Below are 24,166 nucleotides of genomic sequence, written 5' to 3'. Positions count from 1 at the left end.
TCACCCAAAGTCATTTGCCACATGTTAAAGCAAGATGCCGGCGATGTCTGTGAGGGTTCAGCCGTCCTTCTTCCTCTTAAGCCTCCATGGGGCCAGCTTCTGATCTCAGCTGTAGGCTGGCATAAGGCTTGTCTCTCAGGGCTTCTCGGCTGCTCTGTTCTCTTCAGCCTCAAACTCTCAGGCTCTCTCTCTTTCTGGGGCCTCTGCCGTGTCTCTGGAGCTGTCTCTCTTCCTCTGTGTGCTCCGTCTGTGTGTGTCTACTTCCATGTGACTGTCCATTTATGTAGCCCACCAAGGGGGCAGGGACTCAAGCTGAATCGCCCTAATGACATGGTCAAAGCAAAGCCCTAATCTCGATTTAGTAAAGTAAAAGTGATACCTCTGAATTTAATAAAATTAAAAAGGTGCCATGCCCAGAGGAACAGACCAGTTTACAAACATAATCAATACGTCTTTTTGGAATTCATAAATAATATCAAACTGTCACAGGGAGGTCTGAGCCTCATCTGTAAAATGGGCTAATAATAATCCCCTCCTTATAGAATTGTTGTGAGACTTAAAGTAGGTTAATTCACATAGGGTTTGGCCCAGTGCCTCAATAAATATCAGTAATTGTTGTTGGTGTTGTTACCCAAAGCAATTCAGCAGTTGTAGCCTCAAGCTTATAAAGCTTGATCAACAAAACAAAAGCTCTGAACCTAAGAGGCCCACTTGCCTGCATGGACATCTATTATTGCTCCAGCGTACATTTTGGGGGCCTCGTTCCCCCACACCCAAATATTCCTAGCAAACCCCTAGAATAGTCTCCCCTAAAGAAATTCTTGGAAATATAATCATCTCCATCCTGTTAGTTTCAGTGAAGTTTTGGGGCCCTTTTGGACTGACCCCCCTGGGCTCTGCCTCTGGACATAGCAAATGCTCAATGGCTTGAATAAAGGATTGCTGAGAAGGTCTCTTTCTGGCTTGTGGGTTTGTTTCCAGACCAGAAAGAGCCTGGGCTTCCTCATCCTGTGTTGCAGGCCTATCATCCTGGATCCAGCTGACCCCACCCACAATGTGGCAGAAGGGTACAGATGGGACATAGTCGCTCAGAGGGCCTGCCAGTGCTTGAAACAGGACTGTTGCTATGACAGTGCAGAGAGCCCGATCCCCAGCTGGAATGTGAAGGTAAGGTCAGGGCCTTGAAGCTCGGAATGAGGCACCTGCAGGGTATTTACTTATTTACTTCCATGTCAGTGGAGCCAACAGGGCTTTACAGTCAGGCTGAGTTTGGACCTGACTGCACCACTTACTAGCTCTGTGAAACTGGGAATATTATTTGACATTCTGAGCTTCAAGTTCCTTATTTTTTAATTCTTTTCTCCTTTTCTTTTTGTCCTTCCCATAGCTTACCCAAGAATCCGTTCCAGGCTCCCAATAATTCAATGAATGAGCTGAGTCCAGCTGAGTCCACTTGGTTGCTTTGTGCCAGCACTGGGCTTGGGGCCAGGGGAGGGTGGGGGCAAGAGGGCAGCAGTGGTACAGAAAGAGACATGGCCTCTGCCCTCATAGAACTTGCCATATTTTATTAGGAAGCAAGTCTATGGAATAAACTTGCACAGAATAGCTAGAAAGAATTGCCAGAGAAGACGTGCTACTCAGTGAACAGAACATGCTACACTGTATTATAATGTGATGCCAAACCTATGGTCCAGGCAAAAATCAACATCACCCATTACATTCACAATTCATTTTACAGTTTGGGAAGTGCTTGCCCAGGGACCATCTCAGTTGATCCTCACAGCAAATCTATAAAGCTGAGAGGCCAAATATCATCCTCCTCCTCCTCCTCCTCCTCCTCCTCATCCCCATTTACAGATGAGGAAGCTGAGGATCAGAGAGGTGAAGCTAATTAACTGGGGTCATATTGCTAAGAGGCAGCAGAGCTAGGATTCAACCTAGGTCTTTGTGGGACCCTGGGAATGGAGAACCAATGTTAACTGAAGTCATCAGAGAAGATTCCAAGAAGCAGTTGGGGCTTAAGCTGGGCCTCAAAGGCTGGGGAGAGCCACAAAATCTCAGAGCAAAGGGCTGGTGAGGAGGAGGATGGCAGGGTGGCAACACGCGTGCAGAACAGGCTGAACTACCTGGAGCGAAGGCAGAAGCTTCATTGGAGGCTCTATAATATGGTGCAGAAATTATAAACTGAGGCCCCACCAGCCAAATGAAACCCAAAGATAGGCTGAAAAATATATGCATCTGGATTTTTCCTGTATATAAAAAAACACCGTATGAAGATTTTTGTCTTGAAAAATCAGAAGAGTTGGCAGGGCTGTACGCATAGTTATTGCTGAAAAGGATCTGCCAGAGGCCAGGCTCTCCCCAGCATCCAGGTAGCATTCTTCAGCTGCCTGGGACTCACGGGCACTTGAGTGTGGCCTCTGGTGGCGGTGGGGTGTGCAGGCGTTGGGGTCTGACTGACCTCAGTTCAAATCCTTGCTCTGCTCCTTACTAGATGCTTGGTAAATTAACCCTGCTGAACCCCAATTTCCTCGGCTGTAAAATGGGGATAATAGTAGAACCCAGCTCAGTAAGAGGAGGAAAGACATCCGGCACTGGGCCCGGAAGGGGTTAGCACTCTGAATGTTTGCTGCTGCTGTGGAAAAGATGAGGCCAGGTAAAGGGAGCTTTTGTCTGACAGGGACATCTGGGTTTAACTCGACCTCTCCCCATCTCTCTTCCAGGGGACACGGGACATCCAGGTGACCGTGGAGCAGTGGGGTCACTCAGATTTGATCCTCAGGACGCATCCTTATGAGTCCATACGGAAGATTAAGGAGAAAATCCAGCGCAGCCGGGGCTACTCGGGCCTGCAGCGTCTGTCCTTCCAGGAGCCCAGCGGTGAGCGGCAACTCCTCAGCAGCCACTGCTCCTTGGCCTATTACGGGGTCTTCTCTGACATCCGCATCTGTCTGCTGGAAACCTTCCCCCCAGAGATCCAGGTCTTTGTGAAGGATCCCCGCGGTGGGAGCCAGGCCTATGCCATCGACCCCAGCAGCTTCATCCTGAGCCTGAAACAGCAGATTGAAAACAAGCAGGGGCTGCTCAGGCAGCAGCAGCTGCAGCTCGAGTTCCGAGGCCAAGTCCTGCAGGACTGGGTGGATTTAGGGAGCTATGGCATCCAAGACAGCGACACCCTCACCCTCTCCATGAAGAAAGCCAAAGGGGTTCCATTTCCACCGAGCTAGCTGCCTCTGGGAAACCTCTCTGCGCATTTCCTCCATGTAATCCGGAACTCATCCTGGCAGCCACTCCTTCCGGTTCCTGACCCAGAACCACTGCAGCAAAAAGTCCAGGATGTCAAACCCCAACCCCTTCGGTCATCGGCCCCCAACAGCCAGGACTTGGTCAGCAATGCCACCTTTCCTAATTTTGCCCCCACTCCCAACATAAGAGCAACCACAGAAAGCCAAATATGCTCCCCTAACCGATCAGACAGGACGCCCCGGTTCTAGCTAGCCCACCTCCAGCTTCCCCAGCCTACAGTCTCCAGGCAGAGCACACCTGACGCCTCCCCTTTCTCCACTATCGCGCTTTCCCACCCTGCTGCCCACCTTTGAGTCTCTGCCAAACACAAGGTGGGTGGCTCACTCCCTTGCTAGAGAAACTTGAATAAATAGTCCTCGCTTGTCCTCATTTGGGTGGGCTTAGTTTATTTCCTTAGTTGATAATGCTGTCCTAGTGGATGTTGCTTAATTGTTTGAACCTCTAAACTCTGGGAAGGGAGGACTGTAGGGAAAATGAGGTGAAAAAAGGCAAAGTCTGAGAGAGTGAGGATGGCACAGTTTAAGACACCCTCAACTCCTGAAACAAGCACAAACAGTACCTGATAGTCTGGGGATTTTAGGAAAATAACCGCATCCTCATTATCAAAGTGTATCATGTGATCACTTTGACCCCAACCAACCAGTAACAATTTTCCTTTTCCTTTCCCTTTTGCCCTGCTTTCTGGTGGATTCATCACTTACCATAGTGTATAAAATGCACTTTATCATTGGTTCTCAACAACCTCTGGGCAATTAAGCAATAGTAATCTGCATATTTCCCACCTCTTTTGACCTTGGGGGCAAAAAGAGCACCTCCTTTCCATTGGGTAGACAGGCTAGGCCAGCCCACATCTTTGTATCTTTCTTCATACCCAGTCCAGCCCCCATTTTAGGCAGTGGGAAAATTCTTGTTTAATAAGGAATGACTAAATCTCCTTCCTCTCCTTTGGAATAGAAAAGTCTGAAGCCAGTTAACTTAATTTAATAAAGTCTTGGAAAAATGAAAAAAAGTATTCCAAAGACCAATAAAGGTGATTTTGTTCATCCTTCGTTGTGGAGTATCTTAATGGCGGAGATTCTAATTTGTTGGTCTTGGGAGGGTCCTGGGAATCAGTATTTTAAGCTCCCCAGATTTTTCCAACCTACAGACAGGAAAGTCCTGGGCTAGAAAAATACAGTGTTTCCCAAATCCAACTGTGCATCAGAATCACCTAGGTCAGTGCCTCTCAAAGCTTAACGTGTACACAAATCACCTGGAGATCTTGTAAAATATGCATTTTACAAGATATGTAAAATATGTACAGTATGTACATATGTAAAATATGTACAGTCTGAGTAGCAAAGTCCTAGGATATTAGCAGAAATACAGATTCCTGGGTCCTACCTCAGAGGTTCCGATTCAGTTACATTTTTAGTGAGACCCAAATAACAAGTTCCCTAAAGTGTTTCTGAGGCACCACTGGATTTGGGAATTACTGGAATAAATGGATATTGTTCTGTCCCTAAATCCTGTGTGGCCTTAGGCAATTCCCTTTCCCTCCCTGGTTCTCATTTTTCTCAGCTAGAAAAGGGAAGGCACCAGTGCAAAACGCGAGAGAAGGAAGTTTTTACAAATCACTTCCTGCATTAGAAAAATGAAAGCCCTGGAAGAGACTGGATAAACTAGATGGTCACCCTGAAACCAGAATGGACAATTAGAACAACTACAGCAGTGCCAGAAGAAGCAGGAGGCTGCTGGGAGTTCAGCTTTTATAAGCAAAATCACGAACCAGAGACCGGCCCTCTTTGCTCAGTAGCCATGGCAACAAGGCCAAGATTCTGGCAGTGGCCGACCAGGGCCGGGCTGACAGAGGAAACCTCCTCCTCTAAAAGTGGAAGGCCTGTAAGAGGTGAGGTCTGACTGAGGGACCCATGAAGGACCCCAGCACAGGGGCTGGCCTCAGTTTGGGCCCTATAGGAAGCAGTGCTTCCAGCCTCCCACCCAGCACCCACCTGGATGTAAGAGCTAGAATTTGGGTTTTTTTCCTTCAGTGTGTGTGTGGCTCCTGCTCTGGAAAACGCACCGCACAGCATCAACTCTGGCCTTGGTTTTGTTTTTTGTTGTTTTTTTTCTGGCCTTGGTTTTGACCCTCTCTGCAGCAGCGGCTTCTGGTCTCATACCAGCATCTACCAGTCTTAAAAACCCAGTGCACTTTTTCATTGGGTGAGTTTCTTTCTCTTTTTTGTGTTGTTTGGTCCATAGAAGGCAGACTCTAGCCTCAGTTTCTCTCAGAAACAGCATTTTCTGGCTTTATGCCAGCAGCTACAAGGACGTAGAGAGCTGGTGCACCACTTCTCTCTCTCTCTCTTGTGTTGTGTTTTTTGGTTGTTGTTTTTTCTTTTCTTTCTCTCTTTTATTAATTTGGGCCTGGCGGATCCCTGAGGGACGAGCAGAAAAGAAATGCTGCCTTGGGTTTTGGGTTTCAGCCTTGAAAGCAGCAGCTTCTGGCTTCCCACCAGCGCATAACGAGAGACTTGGAGAAGCAGTGCACTTCATTAATTTTTTTTCCTCGTGTTTTCCCCCATGATTTTGGGTGGGTGGGTGGGGAGGTTTGTCCTTATTAGTATTTTCTTTTTTTACTTTTCTTCTTTTCCTCTATTTCTCTTTTTTCTTTTCTTAAAGCAAGTTTATTGAGATATATTCACATACCATACAATCCGTCTAAAGTGTAAAGAAAACCTTCATCGGGAGTTTCCACTTTGCAACCTGGCCTACAGAATTTGGACTTGCCCTTCCCCACAGTGGCGTGAGCCAATTCCTATAATAAAGCTCAATGTTTACATTGTATGTATATATGTGTATGTGTGTGTATCCTGTCAGTTCTGTTTCCCCAGAGAACCCTTACTAATATACCATTGTATGGCTATACTTTATTTATCCATTCATTAGTTAATGGATGTTTGGGTTGGTTCCACTTTTTAAAATTAATATTAATAATTTTTTGTTAAAGAAGTTTAGGTTTATAGTAATATCATGCATAAAATATATAAAATACAGATCTCCTATATACAGCTCTATTATTAACACCTTGCTATAGTGAGGTACATTTGTTATATTCAGGAAAGATCATTTTTATAATTGTACTATTAACTATGGCCTATCATATACAGTAGGGTACATTGTGTTGTATAGTCCTATTTTTTTCCTTTTAATTTTCACTCTAGTAACATATATACAAGCTAAAATTTCCACTTTTAACCACATTCACATATATAATTCAATACTGTTAATTACATTCACAATGTTGTGCTACTATCACCACACCATCCATTACCAAAACTTTGCAATCACCCTAAATAGAAATTCTATACACTTTAAGCATGAACTCCCTACCCTACCCTCAACCCAGGCCCTGGTAACCTACATTGTAGATTCTGACTCTGTGAGTTTGTTTATTCTAATTAGTTCATATCAATGAGATCATATAATACTTGTCCTTTTGTGTGTGGCTTATTTCAGTCAACATGGTATCTTTAAGGTTCATCCATATGGTCACATGAATCGGAAGATCATTCTTTTTTAATGCTGAATAATATTCCATTGTATGTATATACCACATTTTTGTTTGTCCATTCATCAATTGATGGACTCTTGGGTTGCTTACATCCTTTGACAATTATGAATAATGCCCCTATGAACATCAGTATGCAAATATCTGTTGGAGTCCCTCCTTTCAATTCTTTCAGGTATATGCCTAATAGTGGGATTGCCAGGTCTTTTGGTAATTCTATATGTAGCTTTCTAAGGAACTGCCAAACTGTCTTTCACAGTGGCCACACCATTTCTCTATTTCTTTCTTTCCTTCCTTCCTTTTTTTTTTTTTTTAATACTTCTTTTTCTTAGTCTGGTGGACTGTGGACTGATGAGTGAGAGAATTAGATTCCCAGAATAACTACAACGTAATAGAATTTCCAGCTCTCAACCAAAAAAACTACAAAACATCCAAGGAGATAGGAAAGTATGACCCAGTTACAGAGGAAAACAAAGAAGAATTCAACAGAAAATTTTCTAGAGCAAAGGCAGTCTCTGGAATTACTAATCAAAGTTCTTAGAACAATGTTCATAAATAGGATCAATGAATAGAATGAAAGGAAAACATGGAAAAAGAACTAAAGGAAATCAGGAAAACATTATATGAACAGAATGATAATTTCAATAAAAAGATAGAAATCAGGGGGGTGGGGAGGAGGAGAGAAAAAAAGATAGAAATTAAAAGGAAGAAGCAAAAGGATATTCTTGCATTGAAAAGTATAATAACTGAAGTGAAAATTTGATAGAGGGGTTCAAGAGCAGATTGGAGGAGGCAGAAGAAAGGATCAGCAAAGTCAAAGACAAAAAAACTGATATTGTCCAGGTTAAGGATAGAAAGAAAAAAGAATGAAAAAGAAAATGAACAGGGACTGAGGACACTGTGGGACACCATCAAGCAAATACCAATATACATCTCCCGGAAGGAGAAGAGAGGGATAAAGGGCCAGCAAAAAAAATTTGAAGAAATAATGGCAGAAAACTTCCCAAATCTGATGAAATTTATGAATATAAAAATCCAAGATGCTCAATGACCTCCAAGCAGGATAAACCCAAACAGATCTACACTGAGACATGTTATGATCAAACTGTCCAATGCCAAGGATAAAGATAGTATGTTGAAAACAGCAGAGAAGGCGGTGCTCAGAGGGAAATTTATAGCTATAAATGCTTATATTAAAAAAGAAAGATCTCAAATCAATAGCCTAACTTTACATCTTTAGGAACTAGAAAAACAAGAGCAAAGTAAGCTGAAAGTTGGTAGAAGAAAGGAAATAATTAAGATTAGAGGTAAATAAAATGGGGAACAGAAAAACAATTAAGAATATAAACAAAACAAAAGTTGGTTCTTTGAAAAAAATCAATAAAAGTGACAAACTTTTAGCTAGATTGACAAAGAGAAAAAGAGAAAAGACGCAAATAGCTAAAATCAGAAAGGAAAATGGTGATAGCACTAGTGACCTTACAGAAATAAAAAAGGATTATAAGAAAATATGAACAATTGTGTGCCAACAAACTAGATAATCTAGAAGAAATGGAAAAATTCCTAGAAATACATCAATTACCCAAATTAACAAAAGAATAAATAGAAAACAAGTACAGAGATGGAATCAATAAATATATAACAAGTACAGAGATGGAATCAATAATCAAAAACCTTCCTAAAGGGAGAGTGGATGTGACTCAGGCAGTTAGGCACCTGCCTCCCACATGGGAGGTCCCAGTTTCAGTTCCTGGTGCCTTCTAAAGAAGACAAGCAAACAACAAGCAGACCAACCAAAAACAATGGGCAGACAATGAGTAAAAAACAGTGAGAAAGCAACAAGTAATAGCAAAGAGCAGACATTGAGCAAAAAACAATGAGCAAGACAATGAGAAGACAGCAAGCAAAAAAAACAAAAACAAGAGTGGATGTGGCTCAAGCAGTTGGGCACCTATCTGCCACATAGGAAGTCCCGGGTTTGGGTCCCAGTGTCTCCTAAAGAAGAGACAGACAACAAGCATAAACAATGAGCAAAATTGGCGGCGGACTTTGCCCAGTGGTTAGGGCGTCCATCTAGCACATGGGAGGTCCACAGTTCAAACCCCGGGCCTCCTTGACCCATGTGGAGCTGGCCCATGCGCAGTGCTGATGTGTGCAGGGAGTGCCATGCCACGCAGGGGTGTCTCCCGCATAGGGGAGCCCCATGTGCAAGGAGTGCACCCCATAAGGAGAGCCACCCAGCACAAAAGAAAGTGCAGCCTGTCCAGGAATGGTGCCGCACACACAGAGAGCTGACACAAGATGACACAACAAAAGGAAACACAGATTCCCGTGCTGCTGACAACAACAGAAGCGAACAAAGAAGAAGACGCAACAAACAGACACAGAGAACAGACAACCGGGGTGGGGGAGAAGGGGAGAGAAATAAATAAATAAATAAATCTTCCCAAAAAAATGAGCAAAATTGATAAGGGGGCCATCTGGGAGGGGGGGAAAGGGGTACATGCAACCAAAGAAAAATCCAGGACCATATGGCTTCACTGGTGAATTCTACCAAACATTTAAAGAGGAATTAATACCAATCCTTCACATACTCTTCCAAAGAATTCAACAGGAGGGAATACTTCTTAATTCATTATGAGACTAGCATTATTTTGAAACCAAAGCCTGGTGATGACATCACAAGAAATGAAAATTACAGGCCAATTTCCCTTATGAATATTGATGTAAAAATCCCTAACAAAATGCTAGCAAGCTTGATCCAATGACATAGTAAAAAGATTATTTACCATGACCTAGTGAGATTCATCCCAGGAATGCAAGGGTGATTCAACATATGGAAATCAATCTGTGGAATAAAATACATAAATAGAATGAAGGGGGTAAGTGCATAATTATCTCAATGGATGTAGAAAAGGCATTCAACAAAACCCAGCACCCTTTCTGGAGCTTAAAAAACACTCAGTGCCATGTCAGAGGGCCCTACTTTGGAATGTGTGCTCCTGAGTGTGACAGAGCTAGACTCAGATGTGACTTTTCTACACATGCCTCTTCTGTCACTTTTACTGAACCTGTGGTTGGCACTAGGGATGATCCATACTCAGGAAACTTGAATCTCTGGACAGTCCATGTACCAGCTGGGCCCTGAGCCTCAGCAGAGTGGTGACTCCTACTCTCTGGTTCGTTGATCTTACCCAGGTCAGCTAACAGGGAGGTGAGGATGGTCAACCACCATACCAGGGAATCAAGAGTGCCTACAACTATAAGTAGAGGAATTGCATCCATCATCCACATGGAATCTAAGCCCCTCTTGATCTAGAGGTGGAGAGTACATCACCATCCCAGGGTCCACAGAATGGAGAAATAAAATATGGACTAGAGCGGACTTACTGATATTCTACTATAAAACTATTGTGATGAGTAATAGCAGACAGTTTAGCATCAAGGTGGAGAAAGTGTCCACAGTAGATGCTGAGGGCAGGGAGAGGGTAGAAGAGATGTGATGTGGGGGCATTCTTGGGATTTTGAGTTGTCCTTAATGATACTACAGGGTCAGATGCTGGACTTTATATATCCTACCATAACCCACTGAATGTACTGGGGGAGAGTGCAAACTACAGGGTAAACTATTATCTGTGTAGTGCGGCAGTGCCCCAAAATGTGTTCACCGAGTGCGATGAATGTGCCACAATGATGAGGGAGGTTGTTGGTGTGGGAGGAGTGGGATGGGGGAGTGAGGGGTTTAGAGGAACCTCTTATATTTTTTAGTGTAACTTTTTTGTGTGATGAATATATCTCCAAAAAAATACAATTTACAAAAATGATGTGGTGGGGGGTGGGGAGTGGGTTATATTGGGGAACCTCTTATGTTTTTTATTTTTTTATGTTTTTTAATATAACATCCCTTGTGATCTATTAACTTTAATTTTAAAACAAGAAGAAAAAAAAACACACTCGGGAAGCAGATGTTACTCAAGTGATTAAGCTCCCACCTACCACATGGGAGGTCCTGGGTTTGGTTCCCGGTGCCTCCTGGAGAAGAAGAGCAAGACAGTGAGCTGGTGTGATGGGCAAGTGTGATGAGTTGTTGAATCAAGATGACAGAACAAGGAAACATGAAAAGGAAAGACAATGAGACACAACAAAGCAGGGAGCTGAGGTGGCTCGTGCAATTGAGCACCTCTTTCCCACATGGGAGGTCCCAGGTTCAGTTCCTGGAGCCTCCTAAAGAGAAGACTACCAGACACAGAGAGCAAACAATGAGCGCAAACAATGGGGCAGGGAGGGGAGGAATAAATAAATTAAATAAACCTTAAAAAAAAACACTCAGAAAAATAAGAATAGAAGGGAACTTTCTCAACATGATAAAGGCCAATTATGAAAGACCCACAGCTAACATCATACTCCATGGTGAAAGACTTAAAGCTTTGTCCTAAGATGGGGAATGAGACAAGGACACCCACTTTCACCACTGCTATTCAATATCATACTAGAAGTTCTTGCCAGAGAAATTACATGAAGACAAGAAATAAAAGGTATGCAAAATTTAAAAGAAGAAGTAAAACTATCTCTTTTTGCAGATGACATGATCTTATATATAAAAAACCCAAAGGGATCCACATGAAAACTACGAGATACTAAATAAATTCAGCAAAGTGGCAGGGTACAAAGAACAACACATAAAAAAAAAATTGTTTCTTACACATTAGCAATAAACAATCCAAAGGGGAAATTAAGGAAATAATTCTATTTACCAGAGGAAAAAAATTTAAGGATACAAAAGACTTGTATATTGAAAACTACAAATCACTGCTGAAAGAAATTAAAGTAGACCAAAGTTGGGAGCAGATGTGGCTCAAGCATTTGAGCACCCACCTCCCACATGGGAGGTCCCAGGTTCGGTTCCCGGTGCCTCCTGAATAAACAAAAGAAAAAAAAAAAGAAGTAAAGTAGACCTAAGTAAATGGATAAATATCCCAGGTTTGTGAATTGGAAGAGTTAATATTGTTAAAATACAAAGTCAATACCATCCCTATTAAAATTCCAGGAGTTTTTTTTTTTTTTGCAGAAATGGAGAAACGATCCTCAAAATTAGTATGGAAATACAAGGGGCCCTTAATAACCAAAACAATCTTTAAAAGAAAAACAGAGTTGGAGGATTCACACTTCCTGATTTCAGATTGTATACAAAGCAACAGTAATCAAAAGAATGTCATACTGGCATAAAGATAGGTAAATGGATCAGTGGAACAGAATTCAAAATCCAGAAATAGACCCATACATCTATGGCAAATTGATTTTTTTTACAAGGGTATCTAGTATATGTAGTGGGAAAGAATACTCTCTTCAACAAATGGTGTTGAGATAACTGGACACACAAATGCAAAAAATGAAGATAGACCCCCTACCTCACACCATATACAAAAATAAACTCAAAACAGCTCAAGGATCTAGATATAAGAGTTAAAATTATCAAGAAATGAAAGACAGCCTACAGAATAGGAGAAAACAGTTTCACACCATATATCAGTTAAGGATTTAATATCCAGAATATATTTTTAAAACTCCTATAATTCAACAACTAAAAGACAAACAACCCAATTTTAAAAAAGGAACAAAGGCCTTGAATAGACATTTCTTCAAAGGTGATATACAGATGGCCAATAAACACACGAAAAGATGCTCAACATCACTAGCCTTTAGAGAAATCCAAATTAAAACCACAATGAGATGCCACTTCACACTCACAAGGATGGTTATTATTTAAAAAATAGAAAATAACAAGTGTTGGAAAGGATTTGGAAAAATTGGAGCTCTAGTGCATTGTTGTTGGAAATGTAAAATGGTGCCACACTGTGGAAAGCAATATGACAGTTCCTCTAAAAGTTAAATATAGAATTATCATTTGACCCAGCATTCCCACATCTAGGTATATACCCAAATAGAATGTAAACAGGGTTGTAAACAGATTATTTGTACACCCATGCTTATAGAAGCATTATTCACAATAGCTAAAAACTAGAAACAATCCAAATGCCCATCAATAAATGAATGGATAAACAAAATGTGGTATATACACACAATGGAATATGATTCAGTCATAAGAAAGAATGAAGATGTGAGACATGATGTAGCATGGAAGAAGCTTGAAAACATTATGCTCAGAGAAACAAGCAAGACACATATGAACAAAAATTGTATATCCTTTAGATGATTAGAATAACAAGTTTTCCACAAGAGAAAGCAGATTGGGGTTACCAGGCTGGGGAGAGAGAAGTGTTTATAAAAATTTAAATTTAAGAAACAATAAAAGAAATAAATAGAAAAAAAAACAACAACTGGTGTTGATCTCAATTTCCATCATTAGAGGAAATTATGTATAAATTATGGTACATTTATACAATGTAATGCTTAGTAGGTATTAGAAAGAATGAAGTAGAGGTATATGTACGACCTCAGAACCTTTAAAATAGTGTTAACAGAATTGGGTGGGAGTGAGTGTAAACTATAATCCATGCTTAGTGGCAATGCTCCAAATGTGTTCATCATTTGCAATGAATGTAACACACGAATGAAAAGAAGTTGTTAATGTGGGGAGGGGTGGAAGGTGTGAGGACTGCGGCATATGGGAATCCCTTAATTTTTTGTGTGTAAAAATTTTTTAATGTCTCTCTTAAAAATACATAAAAATTTTTTAAAAAGATACAGTGCTAGACATAAAAGCAAGGTCTGTAATGATTTGTTTAGTATCATCCATGTCCTTAAAGATAAAAAAGATAAAGATGTTTGTCAATATGCAAAAAAATTTCCAAAAGTATACATAAGAATTTGTTAGTAACTGCTTCTGGAGAACGGAAATGGGAAGACAGGAGACCAGTTGGAGGAACTTCAACTTTGCTTTATGCCCTTCTATACTGTTTACATAGAAAGATTTCCACTATATTGTCTTTAGTTAAAAATAAAACAAACACGTTTCAGTGTAATATATACACTACAAATTCATTTATGAAAACAAATTATATGTACGTGGGTTCACAAGGAGAGTCAAGGATGCAGACGTTGCTCTCTTAGTACCTTCCACCTCTCCCGTTCTGAGACCACCCCCACAACGCACCCCGCCGGGATAGTTCACGGGGGCCATGAACTACAATCCCCACAATTCTCTATGCTGCTCCACTCTCACGTAGCGTCGTAAAAGAGAGTGGTTAATGGCGGAGCTTCCCACAACCCTTAGCGGTGGGCCAAGATGGCGGCTCCCACTGGCGCCATGAGCGATTCCGAAAGCAGCAGCAGTAGTAGCGACGCGGAGGAGTTGGCGCGTTGCCGTGAAGCGGCGATGCCGGCTTGGGGCTTGGAGCAGCGACCCGCAAAGCCGAAAATGCCAAAAGCCGGTAGGGAGCTGTGCTCGGGGAGAGTGGCCGAGGGGCCTGGGGTTTTCACCTAGAGAATTCCTGGGACTGGTTGGAGTTCTGATTTAAAGCGCAGGCAGGTAAAGCTGCGAATGTTGTTCCATTATCCAGCCGGGAAACTGAGGGGTCAAAGTGTTTCTTAAGTCTGCTTCCTTCGCTCCGTCCTCACTACCGTACCGTAGGAAGGCCGCCATCACCTCTCCGGGATGATCCCCCTTCCTGGACTCTCACATCCAGGTTTTCCCCGCCTCCAGCACGTTGTCCACCCTGCGGCTGACCCTGAGCTGTTTCTGACACGCAGGTCTCTGAGCCTGTTATTCTTCGGCTTGTTGCCCTAGGAATAAACCCCCAGCCCCCCAGTATAGGAGCGAATCCTATAGAATCCAGGGGTTCGTGAATTTGGAAAGTGAAAAAAAAAGGAATCTTTGCTTTTATTAACCTCCAACTGAAATTTAACATCGCCTTCCGTCCTGCATGTCGACGACAAACCACCGTAGTTTTGGCAATACCTGTTACTTTGTCCTAACAGATTTTTCTTATCTCATTACAGTCGTGGCACATATATCAAAATAGCATTTTAATCAGACTAAAATGTTGGGAAAAAATCATGTACACTTATCTCTGCTTTGACATAACAGTTTTTACACCCACCTCTAGATCTGATTGAATGCATTAATGCAAAATCGCATATATTAATATCACAAATTTTGCTTTCTTATATAATGATAACTGAGTTTCAGTATCATTTGTTTTCTTTGAAATGCTATGTGTTGTATTTTATGCATTTGAAGAAATTATTCTGAGAAGGGGATCCAGGTTTCAGGCTGCCCAAAGAGGCCATGACAAAGCAACGTTAAGAATCCCTGCATTTGTTTAAAAGAATTTATAAACTCCTTGGTGATCCATTCTCTTGCCTTTCTCTCCTTTCCTGTACGTCTGCCACACTATACCTGCTCACCTCTAGTTACCATAACTCTGCAGTGTTCTTTGCATGCTTTTTCTACAGACCTGCCTTTCCATCTCATCCACTGCTCACCAGCAATGAGAACTTGGGCAAGGTACTTAAATCTCACTGTACCTAAGTTTCCTCATCTGTAGTACCCATCCCATAAGGTTGAGAAGTAACTGAGATGAAGCATCTAGAGTGCTTGAGGCATATTAAATAAAGGCCAATAAATGGTGGCAATAATGTGGTGGTTCTTTCAGTGTAGACTGCTTTCCCCCTCCCACTCATCCTTTAATACAGCTCAGACCCCACCTCTGGTGAAGCTTTCTCAATCCTCCACGTATGGGTTAGATACCTTCTTTGTGTCACCATCAAACTTTCTATGATTCCCTTCATAGATGGTACTTTCTTTTCTTCTACAATTGCCTCTTGTCTTGTTTCCCTTTTTTTCTTTCATCTCTGCATCCCCAACACCTTGAGTCAACCCTGGCCTGTGCTGACTCCACCAATGTTTATGACATGACAGGTATGTGATGTAAGCTTCATGAAAGCTGGAATCCCAGTGGCTTCAGCTTTGACAGAATGGATTCCTATGTGGCAGGGGAAGGAGAATTTGGTAGGAAGTTCCAGTTCTGATGCTGGTCCTGGACAAGTAACCTAACTTCTGGGAGCTCCAGTTGGCTCATCTGTAAAATGCCTGACCCCTACGGTTATTGTGAGGCTCAAACATGAACTTGTTTTGAACAGCATATAAAGAGATGTACAATGACAAGTGGCACCCAAAGCACCAGCTTTACAACTTACTTTTTTTCCCCCCACTGTCAGAAATCCCCTTCTGTTCAAAGTAGATGCAGCTGCTGTAATAAGTGCTGTCACTTACTGAGTTCCTACTATGTGCCATGCAAGATGCTGGACACTTGATGTACATTCTTGGATAATTCTGATCATAACAGCCACCATGAGCTGAGCGCTCACCATGTCTCTGTTCTAAATATGTGTATTCATTGCTGGTTGACCTTTCCAGCTGTATCACTAAGAGGGAATTTTTAGCCCCATTGTACACATAGGAAAGCTGATGCTCATAAAGGTGAAGTGACTTGGCCAAGGTTATCTGGCCTGTTAGTGACAGACCAGATGTCTATTCCAGATCCGTCTGACTCCAGACCCATCCCATTAACTACTGCTGCAGCAGTCCCCACCGCAGACAAGTGCCTGTTAGGGCCAAAGCTCCCACACTTTGGTCCCTGACTGGGTGAAAGTATCAACCACTGTTTTATTAAGGTAACCTCCAGATACAGCTTTTAAATCCAGCAATGAAGATCCAGTTACCCAGACCTTGAAACCACTTGTCCTTTCATCTGAGGCCAACATACACTTTGATTCATTTATGCGACATTTATTTCACATTAAGGCACTATGCCAGGAAGCTAAGGATACAAAGATGAACAAGGCGGACCATATACTGGAATAGCTTACAAATCCAAGTAGAAGATGGACCTGCAAACAAAGTGTTCACAGCAATATAAAACTTCAATAAGTCCTCACAATAACTCTGGAAATTATTTCCAACACGATTTTACAGATGAGGAATAGAAAGCCTAAGGGAGGGAAAGTGACTTGCCCAAGGTCACACTGCTTGTTGGTGACTGAGCCAGGACTCAACTGAAGTTTGCCTCCCTCTGGGGTCTAATACTGTTTCTGTACCATGACAATACCTCACAGCCATTGCTCGATGGTCATGACAGAGGAGGTACTCCTCTTCCATGTGGTTATGTGCTCAAGAAGAAGGACCTGGGAAGTGGACGTGGCTCAACTGATAGAGCATCCGTCTACCATATGGAGGGTCCAGGGTTCAATACCCAGGGCCTCCTGACCCGTATGGTAAGCTGGCCCATGCACAGTGCTGCCACGCACAAGGAATGCTGTGCCACACAGGGACGCCCCCGTGTAGGGGAGCCCCATGTGCAAGGAGTGTACCCCGCAAAGAGAGCCGCCCCATGTGAAAAAAGCGCAGCTCGCCCAGGAGTGGCACCACACACACGGAGAGCTGACGCAGCAAGGTGATACAACAAAAAAGAGACGCAATTTCCCACTGCCACCTGACAATGCAAGCAGACGCAGAAGAACACACAGCAAATGGGCACAAGAGAGCAGACAAGGGGGGGAAAGGGAGAGAAATAAATAAAATAAATCTTAAAAAAAAAAAAAAGAAGGACCTGGTGTTCCCCAACTCCCCGGGCATCGGGCACTCTGCGTTCTGTGTTGTTGTTCTCCCGCACACACTGACATAGAACACAGTGTGAATAATGCCCCCTGGAGTTGGGCCCAGAGTTACCCAGTGCCATTTTGTTCAATTGGCCCCTTATATATACCTTTTATCCAGTTATTCAAGTCTGAAACCTCAGAGTATCTTTCATTCATCTTTTTATACTCTTTCCAGGCCATTGACAAATCCTTTTGCCTCGGTCTTCAAAATACATGTATCCAGGCTGCAACCACTTCTGCCTACCTCCATGCCTGCAGCAGTCTCCCGGCTTCTGCCCTTGTCCCACTGCGGTCTGTCTCCACACAGCAGCTAGAGGGATTCTGTTGAAAAACCTTAATTCCTGCTTCTCCTCTGCTCGGAATCCTCATCTCCCTTAAAGTCCAGGTCCTCACTTTGGTCTACCAGGCCCTTCGTGGTCTGACTGCCTTGAGTTCTCCACCTCAGCTGCTCCCCCAGCTCACTGGGCTCCAGCCCCACCAGCCCCACCAGCTTCCTTGCTGGGCCTAAAATCCTGCCTCAGGGCCTCTGCAGGTGCTCTGTCCTCTGCCTAGAAAGTTCTTCCCCAGGTATACACAGCTGTCCTCTGCCTAGAAAGTTCTTCCCCAGGTATACACTTGACTCACAACCGCAATCTCCATTCAAATGTTACCTTATCAGCAAAGCCCTCCCTTAAAATGATACCCCCCCAGAACTCCCTGCCTTTTTTTTTCCCCATACACTTATCTTTATCTAATTTTGTATTTTGTGCGTTTGTTATCTGTCTTTACCAACTAGTTGGAATATCCATGACTGCAGGGGTATTTGTCTAGTTTGTTCAGCAAACAAAATACCTGAGTAATAATAGGCAGTAAGTCCTTGGTTGAGTGACAGCCATCTGGCCAAGCGTCCCCAACGTCATTTTGGTCAACATGACTGAACCACCCTCTCTGTCTTCCACAGCATTAGCACACAGCAGGCATATAGTAGGCAGTCAGTAATTTGATTCTGGAATCAAATTAAAGTCAGAAACTTGATAACTGCACTTAATGTGGTTACATTAAGTGAATATCCTAGTTCTTAGGAAATATAGGTGGAAGTATTAAGTGATGTATGCAACCTACTCTGAAATGTTTAGAAAAAGAGAGAGAGGTAAGGAGGGAGGAATGAAGGAAAGACAAAATGTGGCAAAATGTTAAAAATTGGTATCGGCTAGGGAGTATATTGGAATTCTCTCTTGATTTTGTGTTATTTTTGCAACTGTCCTGTGGGTTTAAAACTATTTGAAAATTAATTTATTTTAACTGCAGTTAGACTTACCTGTTCAGCATGGTGGTAAAGAGGGTGTTTCCTCATCCCAGCTCTTCCACTGACTAGCTATTGGACTCTGTCCAAGTTATTTTACATTTCCTTGCCTCTGTTTCCCCTTGCATGGGGTTGTTGGGAAGTTTCAGTGAGTTGTACACATAAATCACTTAAACTTCTGCCTTGCACACAACAGCTGTTGTTTTTGTCATTGTTTCCTCTATAAATGCCTCTGTTCATTGTTTCCGCAGATGCTACAAATAACCAGCTGCCAACCACCCAGCCAAGCCTCAGGTACTGTGCACCTTGAGTTCAAGGATCATTCATCCATTCACCACATACTGATCCCTGGCCGCATGCGGCAGCCCCTGAGCTGGCAGGCGGTGAGGTCCTTTTGTGTGCGTTGTAGGTGTAAGGTGGATGAGCATGAACAGGATGGGAACGAGCTTCAGACCACCCCCGAATTCCGAGCCCACGTAGCCAAGAAGCTGGGAGCCCTGCTGGACAGGTAACCAAAGCGTCCCCCCTCTCTCCCTGCCCTCAGTAATAGGACCAGTAAAGGCGCACGTTGGCCCTGGGCCCCTGTTGTGCCAGCAGGCATTGTGACAAGCCCTTGACCTACCTTATCTCACTGCATTCATGTAATTACCCCACCAGAGAGGTTCTCTTATTATCCTTTTTCTCCTTTGGGGGAAACAGAGGCTTTCAGCAAGGGGAAATGTTTGCCTGAAGTCACAGGAAGTAAGGGGCACAGCTGGGACTCGAACCCAGGTGTGTCTGTCTGCAAAGCCCCTGCTCTTAGCCACTGCATTATCCTGCTACCAGAATAAGAGAGGAACCCCGAGGAGCAAGAGCTCATTCTCTCCAGGAGAGGGCAAAAAACACATGGAATTAATGTTTCTCGGGTATTTTCTGTGTGCCAAGCACTTCTGCCAGTTACCTTTCTTACATTTCTAGCACACATTGAAAATACAGTCTGTGAAGATACAAGTCGACCTTCCTAATGTAGGTGCCAAAAAACACCCAAAGGGGAAGTGGACTTGGCCCAATGGATAGTGCATCTGCCTACCACATGGGAGGTCCGCGGTTCAAACCCCGGGCCTCCTTGACCCATGTGGAGCTGGCCCACGTGCAGTGCTGATCCGCGGAAGGAGTGCCGTTACATGCAAGGATGTCGCCCGCATAGGGGAGCCCCACGCGCAAGGAGTGCGCCCCTTAAGGAGAGCCACCCAGCGCAAAAGAAAGTGCAGCTTGCCCAAGAATAGCACGGCACACACGGAGAGCTGACACAAGATGATTCAACAAAAAGCAACACAGATTCCCAGTGCCGCTGATAAGGATAGAAGCGGTCACAGAAGAACACACAGCGAATGAACACGGAGAACAGACAACTGGGGTGGGGGAGGGGGAGAGAAATAAAAAAAAAAAAAAACACCCAAAGAGCGTCCAGTAGCAAAGCAGTTTGAGAAATACTCATCCATTTGCACTCTACACCCTCGGAGATTTAGATTTCTAATAGTATATTCAGGTGTTGAGAATTCCTGCATTAAGGGACTTTTGTAACTTCATTTTCCAAACGCACTTGACCACAGTGCCTTTGTTTCGTGGAAGACAGATCGGCATACCATGGAACCCGTGTGGGCTCTGCTGGTCTAGATCCCTTCCTGATTGGCGGAGCCCTAGCAGGTTTTAAGAGGGAGGCCAGGAAGTTGGGGCCACCTTCCCACAATTTGAAGCAGTCCTCTCAAAAGACAGGCAAGCCCTCCCATAGAGTAAACCAAGCACTCTCCTGAGAACAGAATGTTGGGCAGATGCTGGCAGGCATGGGTGGAAGTCCCTCATCTTGATCTGCAGGACCATAGTCTTTCCCTCCTGACTGGCCTCAGGGTGAGCAAGGCCTGCTTGCCATTGCAGTGAGCCACAGTGGGACACTTCCCAGGTGGACAGCAGAATGCCCCAGTTGATCCCTTGCATTAGAGCAGGTTTCTTTACCTTGGCACTGGTGACACTGGGAACTGGATTATTCTTTGTGGTGGAGCTGTGCTGTGCTTTCGAGGATAATTAACAGCATCCCCTGGCCACTATGCACTAGATGCCAACAGCACCCCCTCCCGGCAAGGTGTGACATTGCCACATGTCCCCCATGGGGCAGTGTCACCCTGGCTTGAAAACCACTGAGTTGTTCTCCATTGCCTCTCCCCAGATTGCTTTTCCTATACAGGCTTTGGGGGTGCCCTTGGCCTATATGGAAGGAGTTTGGAGAAAGAGCCCAGGGCATTGTGTTTGCGGCAGGGACACTGCTGAGAACGTTGGTCTCTGCACTGCTCAGTAACACGTCCATCACCATTCACCAGAGACATGCTCCTGGTCTCAGCAGTTCTCCCTGGTCCTTCTCTGCCTCTAGGGAGAAGTCGTTTCTTTTTTCTTGCTTGCTGCTGGAAAGCTCAGAACAAATGTGTGCCTTCTCTAGCAAGTATATAGGACCTCCTGACATTTCTGGCTCTTTCTGTCCATCCTGTCCTTATTTTCTCTTTGCCCTATTTTAAGTTATATTCATTTTGTTATAATGTGAATATCTTTACAACTTTCTTTCAATCCTTTCTGGAATAAAATGGAGTTTGAACAAATGAAACATTGTAGGTTGAGCTGGCAGGAGCTATTCACTAGGTTATAGGTGTAGGTATGAGCATTCTTATCAGGCCAGTGGATCTCTCTGCTTTTTTCTTTAAGATCACATGTATATGTACCCAGTACATCTAATTGAGAAATGTGAAAAATAAAAATTTTAAAAAGATCACATAATCCGCCCACTTATTTTTAATTTAAAAAATTTTTGTTAAATTTTTTAAAATCTCTTTTGTGTAATCTATATCATTTTTTAAAAAGATGATAAAGAAAAATTATTTTAAATCTCATCTTAAATTGACATCTCCTCCCTCCTTAGCTCCATTACCATCTCAGAAGTAGAGAAGGAACCAACAAAGGCTGAGGTACAGAAAGCTCACTCAGAGGACGATGGTGAGTAGGTATATTATTATAACAGTTGTTAAACTGTTAAACAACTACCACATGCCTGGAGCTGGGCGATACGGTTTTGTTATATTAGCGTTTTCATTTGCTTAGCTCCAGCTGTAAGGCCAGTTTTACGATGATACCCTGAGTTACAAACAGGGAAACGGAGGCTCTGAAAAGTGAAGTCACTTGCCTGAAGTGACTTCACCTGTCTAACTCTGAGCAGGAACTCTTTACCACCACATGCCACTGCCCCACGCCCAGGTCATTTACCGCTTTGGAGGCTGCCTGGGGTAAGGGGCCCAGCTACCTGCTTCTGGAACTCTGCTTCCAGAAGCTTCTGGGCACTTCACTGACCTGATTTGGCAGCTGAATCCCCCTCGAGCAAATCATCCTCTGGCTACAATAAGCGTTACTGTGCCTCTGGTCATCAGCGTGTCCTTTTGTAGTCAGGCGACCATGATTCCTGGGACTTTGCTGCTGGAGTAGGAGCAACTTGAATGCAGAGACGGGGCAGCCTCGGCATCCAGGAGGAGGGTCGGCATGTGGGGTGTTGACCGTGGCCCCTTTGGTTTTAGGCTTCCGCCTCTTCTTCACATCCATCCCTGAAGGCCCTGAGAAGGAAGCTTCTCCCCAGCCCTGCCGAAAGCGACTCCCCTCCAGCTCCAGGTGAGATTTCATACCCTTTCCTCACATTCCCAACTTTTAGCTCCCACTTTCTCAGCTGGTCGCTGAGAATAGCCCAGCAGACTACGGTCAGGGCCAGGCCAAGGAAGGGGCCATATGTGGTAGCTGGAGAAGTACTGCATTCAGGAGGGAGGACAAAGAGCTTCTGCTGGGGTCTGGGTTGGGTGTTTACTGCGTTTTAAGCACCCGTCTTGGGCCAAACACCTCACATAGCACTCTATCCTATTAGCCTCCTGGAACATCCCCGTGAGGCCTGGGCTGTGTTAAGAACCCCATTTTAGAGAACACAGAGGCTCAGAGAGGTTAAGTCACTTAATGAGGTCACACGGCTTGCGACGAGGGAAGCCAGTGCTTGAATGCTGGTCTGCCTCACTCACAAGCCTGAGCTCTTTCACTGCCTCCCTCTGTGTCCTCTTTCTGATGGCTTAGACTGGGGGGAGCCATGAGAGGCTGTGGGCCCCAGCTTTGGGACCCCGTCCCGACTCCAACTGATCCAGACTATCCTCCCTTTGCAGCAGCGACAACAGCGACGAGGAGTGGAAGCGGTGCCAGGAGGCAGCCGTGTCAGCTTCCGACATTCTCCAGGAGTCAGCCATCCACGGCCCTGTCAAGGTGATTAAAGAGGAAAAGAAGCAGAAAAAGAAAGCCAAGAAGGAGGCCAGTACCACCTCGGCCACAGCCACCACCGCCACAGGCAGAGTCCAGGAGCAGGAAAAGGAAGCAACCAAGCTTAATGGGGACCAGACATCACTTGGGATCAAAAAGAAGAAAAGGAAGAAAAAGGTCAAGAAGGACAGTGAAGCTTCTGCCTTCCCACGAGCAAAGACGGCAGCAGCCGTGCCTGTAAACTGACCCCCGCCTGGGGGCACAGGGCCCAGCTAGCTCCGAGGATGAGGTGCCCACTGGGGACAAGCCATTTCCAAGCCCCTCCCTCCCCCTCTGAGTTCAGGGACTTGGCTGGCAAGTTCCTGCTGCCCAGGAGACCCTTGGCAGGACTGGGGCTTGCCCAGGGGCCGAGGGGATGGAATTGTTGGGGATGGAAGCTTAAGCAGGCCGGCCCTGCCTCTCTGCTCCCACTGAGGGCTGGGGCAGACCTGTGGGACTAGAACATTCCATGACCTTGGGAAGAAGGAGCCTTCCGGTTATTCAAGACTGGTTGTCCAGTGGTAAAGCTTCCACCTCCCTGGTGCTATCTGAGGTGGGCAAGTAAAGGAAGACCTTTCTCCTTCCCTGTCACCTCAGCTCCAGTGTGAGAGACAGTCTTTAGAAAAGGAAGGAAGTAGCCCCTGAGATGCCGAAGCCCAGAACAAGCTTTGTACTTCTCCCCGCAGGCCACATCACTTGGATAACAAATGCGTCTGGAAAAGGAGGACAGAGATTCTCCCTGCCCCCCTCATTTTCCAGAATTTTCTTTCTCCACATTTGTGAATATACCATGTGCCATCGTTGTCTCTGAGTCAACCAACTTGTCAAAAATAAACTGTGGGACCCCAAACTTCAAGCGCTTTGGGTGCTGCCTCCCGGTCAACACTGAGTCCTGCTGAGGCCATTCACCTAAGCATCACACATGTGGGATTCCCTGCCTACACCCCAGGAGATGGGTTTCACTTCAGAGCTTCAAGACGGCAGGCCTCCCGGAGCCTGTGGATTGGGTTTCATAATGACAGGAGTATTCTGCAGGAAGGAGCAGAAGGTCAGGGTCAAGGTGA

At 44.4% G+C, this 24,166-nt stretch overlaps 2 protein-coding genes across 2 annotated transcripts in view; both read left to right on the top strand.

The window, feature by feature from the left end:
* The window catches only part of OASL (2'-5'-oligoadenylate synthetase like), a 37,051-nt gene extending 32,704 nt beyond the window's left edge, over positions 1 to 4,347 (top strand). Inside the window, exons 11-12 of the mRNA XM_058281001.2 lie at positions 1,020 to 1,167; positions 2,724 to 4,347. Coding sequence (XP_058136984.1) covers positions 1,020 to 1,167; positions 2,724 to 3,227 — 652 coding nt within the window. The 3' untranslated portion in view covers positions 3,228 to 4,347. The remainder of the gene's footprint in view (positions 1 to 1,019; positions 1,168 to 2,723) is intronic.
* A 9,722-nt stretch (positions 4,348 to 14,069) lies between these two features.
* C19H12orf43 (chromosome 19 C12orf43 homolog) lies at positions 14,070 to 23,952 on the top strand. Its single transcript, XM_004464638.4, has 6 exons — positions 14,070 to 14,247; positions 19,010 to 19,052; positions 19,168 to 19,266; positions 21,703 to 21,776; positions 22,349 to 22,439; positions 22,973 to 23,952. Exons 1-6 carry the CDS (start codon positions 14,103 to 14,105, stop codon positions 23,307 to 23,309), a joined length of 789 nt encoding a protein of 262 aa, XP_004464695.1. The 5' UTR covers positions 14,070 to 14,102; the 3' UTR covers positions 23,310 to 23,952.
* The last annotated feature ends 214 nt before the right edge of the window (positions 23,953 to 24,166 follow it).

This window comes from Dasypus novemcinctus, chromosome 19 (genome assembly GCF_030445035.2).
Source record: "Dasypus novemcinctus isolate mDasNov1 chromosome 19, mDasNov1.1.hap2, whole genome shotgun sequence".
NCBI classification, from domain to species: domain Eukaryota; kingdom Metazoa; phylum Chordata; class Mammalia; order Cingulata; family Dasypodidae; genus Dasypus; species Dasypus novemcinctus.
The sequence above is the reverse complement of the archived record's forward strand: the minus strand, read 5'-3'. Positions and strand labels throughout refer to the sequence as shown.

What these genes read in the sequence shown, in the direction of transcription:
- C19H12orf43 (XM_004464638.4), top strand. Translation starts at nt 14,103, where the DNA reads ATGGCGGCTCCCACTGGCGCCATGAGCGATTCCGAAAGCAGCAGCAGT. An exon ending in ACCACCCAGCCAAGCCTCAG is followed by an intron (nt 19,053 to 19,167) that starts GTACTGTGCACC and finishes TGTGCGTTGTAG; the next exon opens with GTGTAAGGTGGATGAGCATG. An exon ending in AGCTCACTCAGAGGACGATG is followed by an intron (nt 21,777 to 22,348) that starts GTGAGTAGGTAT and finishes CTTTGGTTTTAG; the next exon opens with GCTTCCGCCTCTTCTTCACA.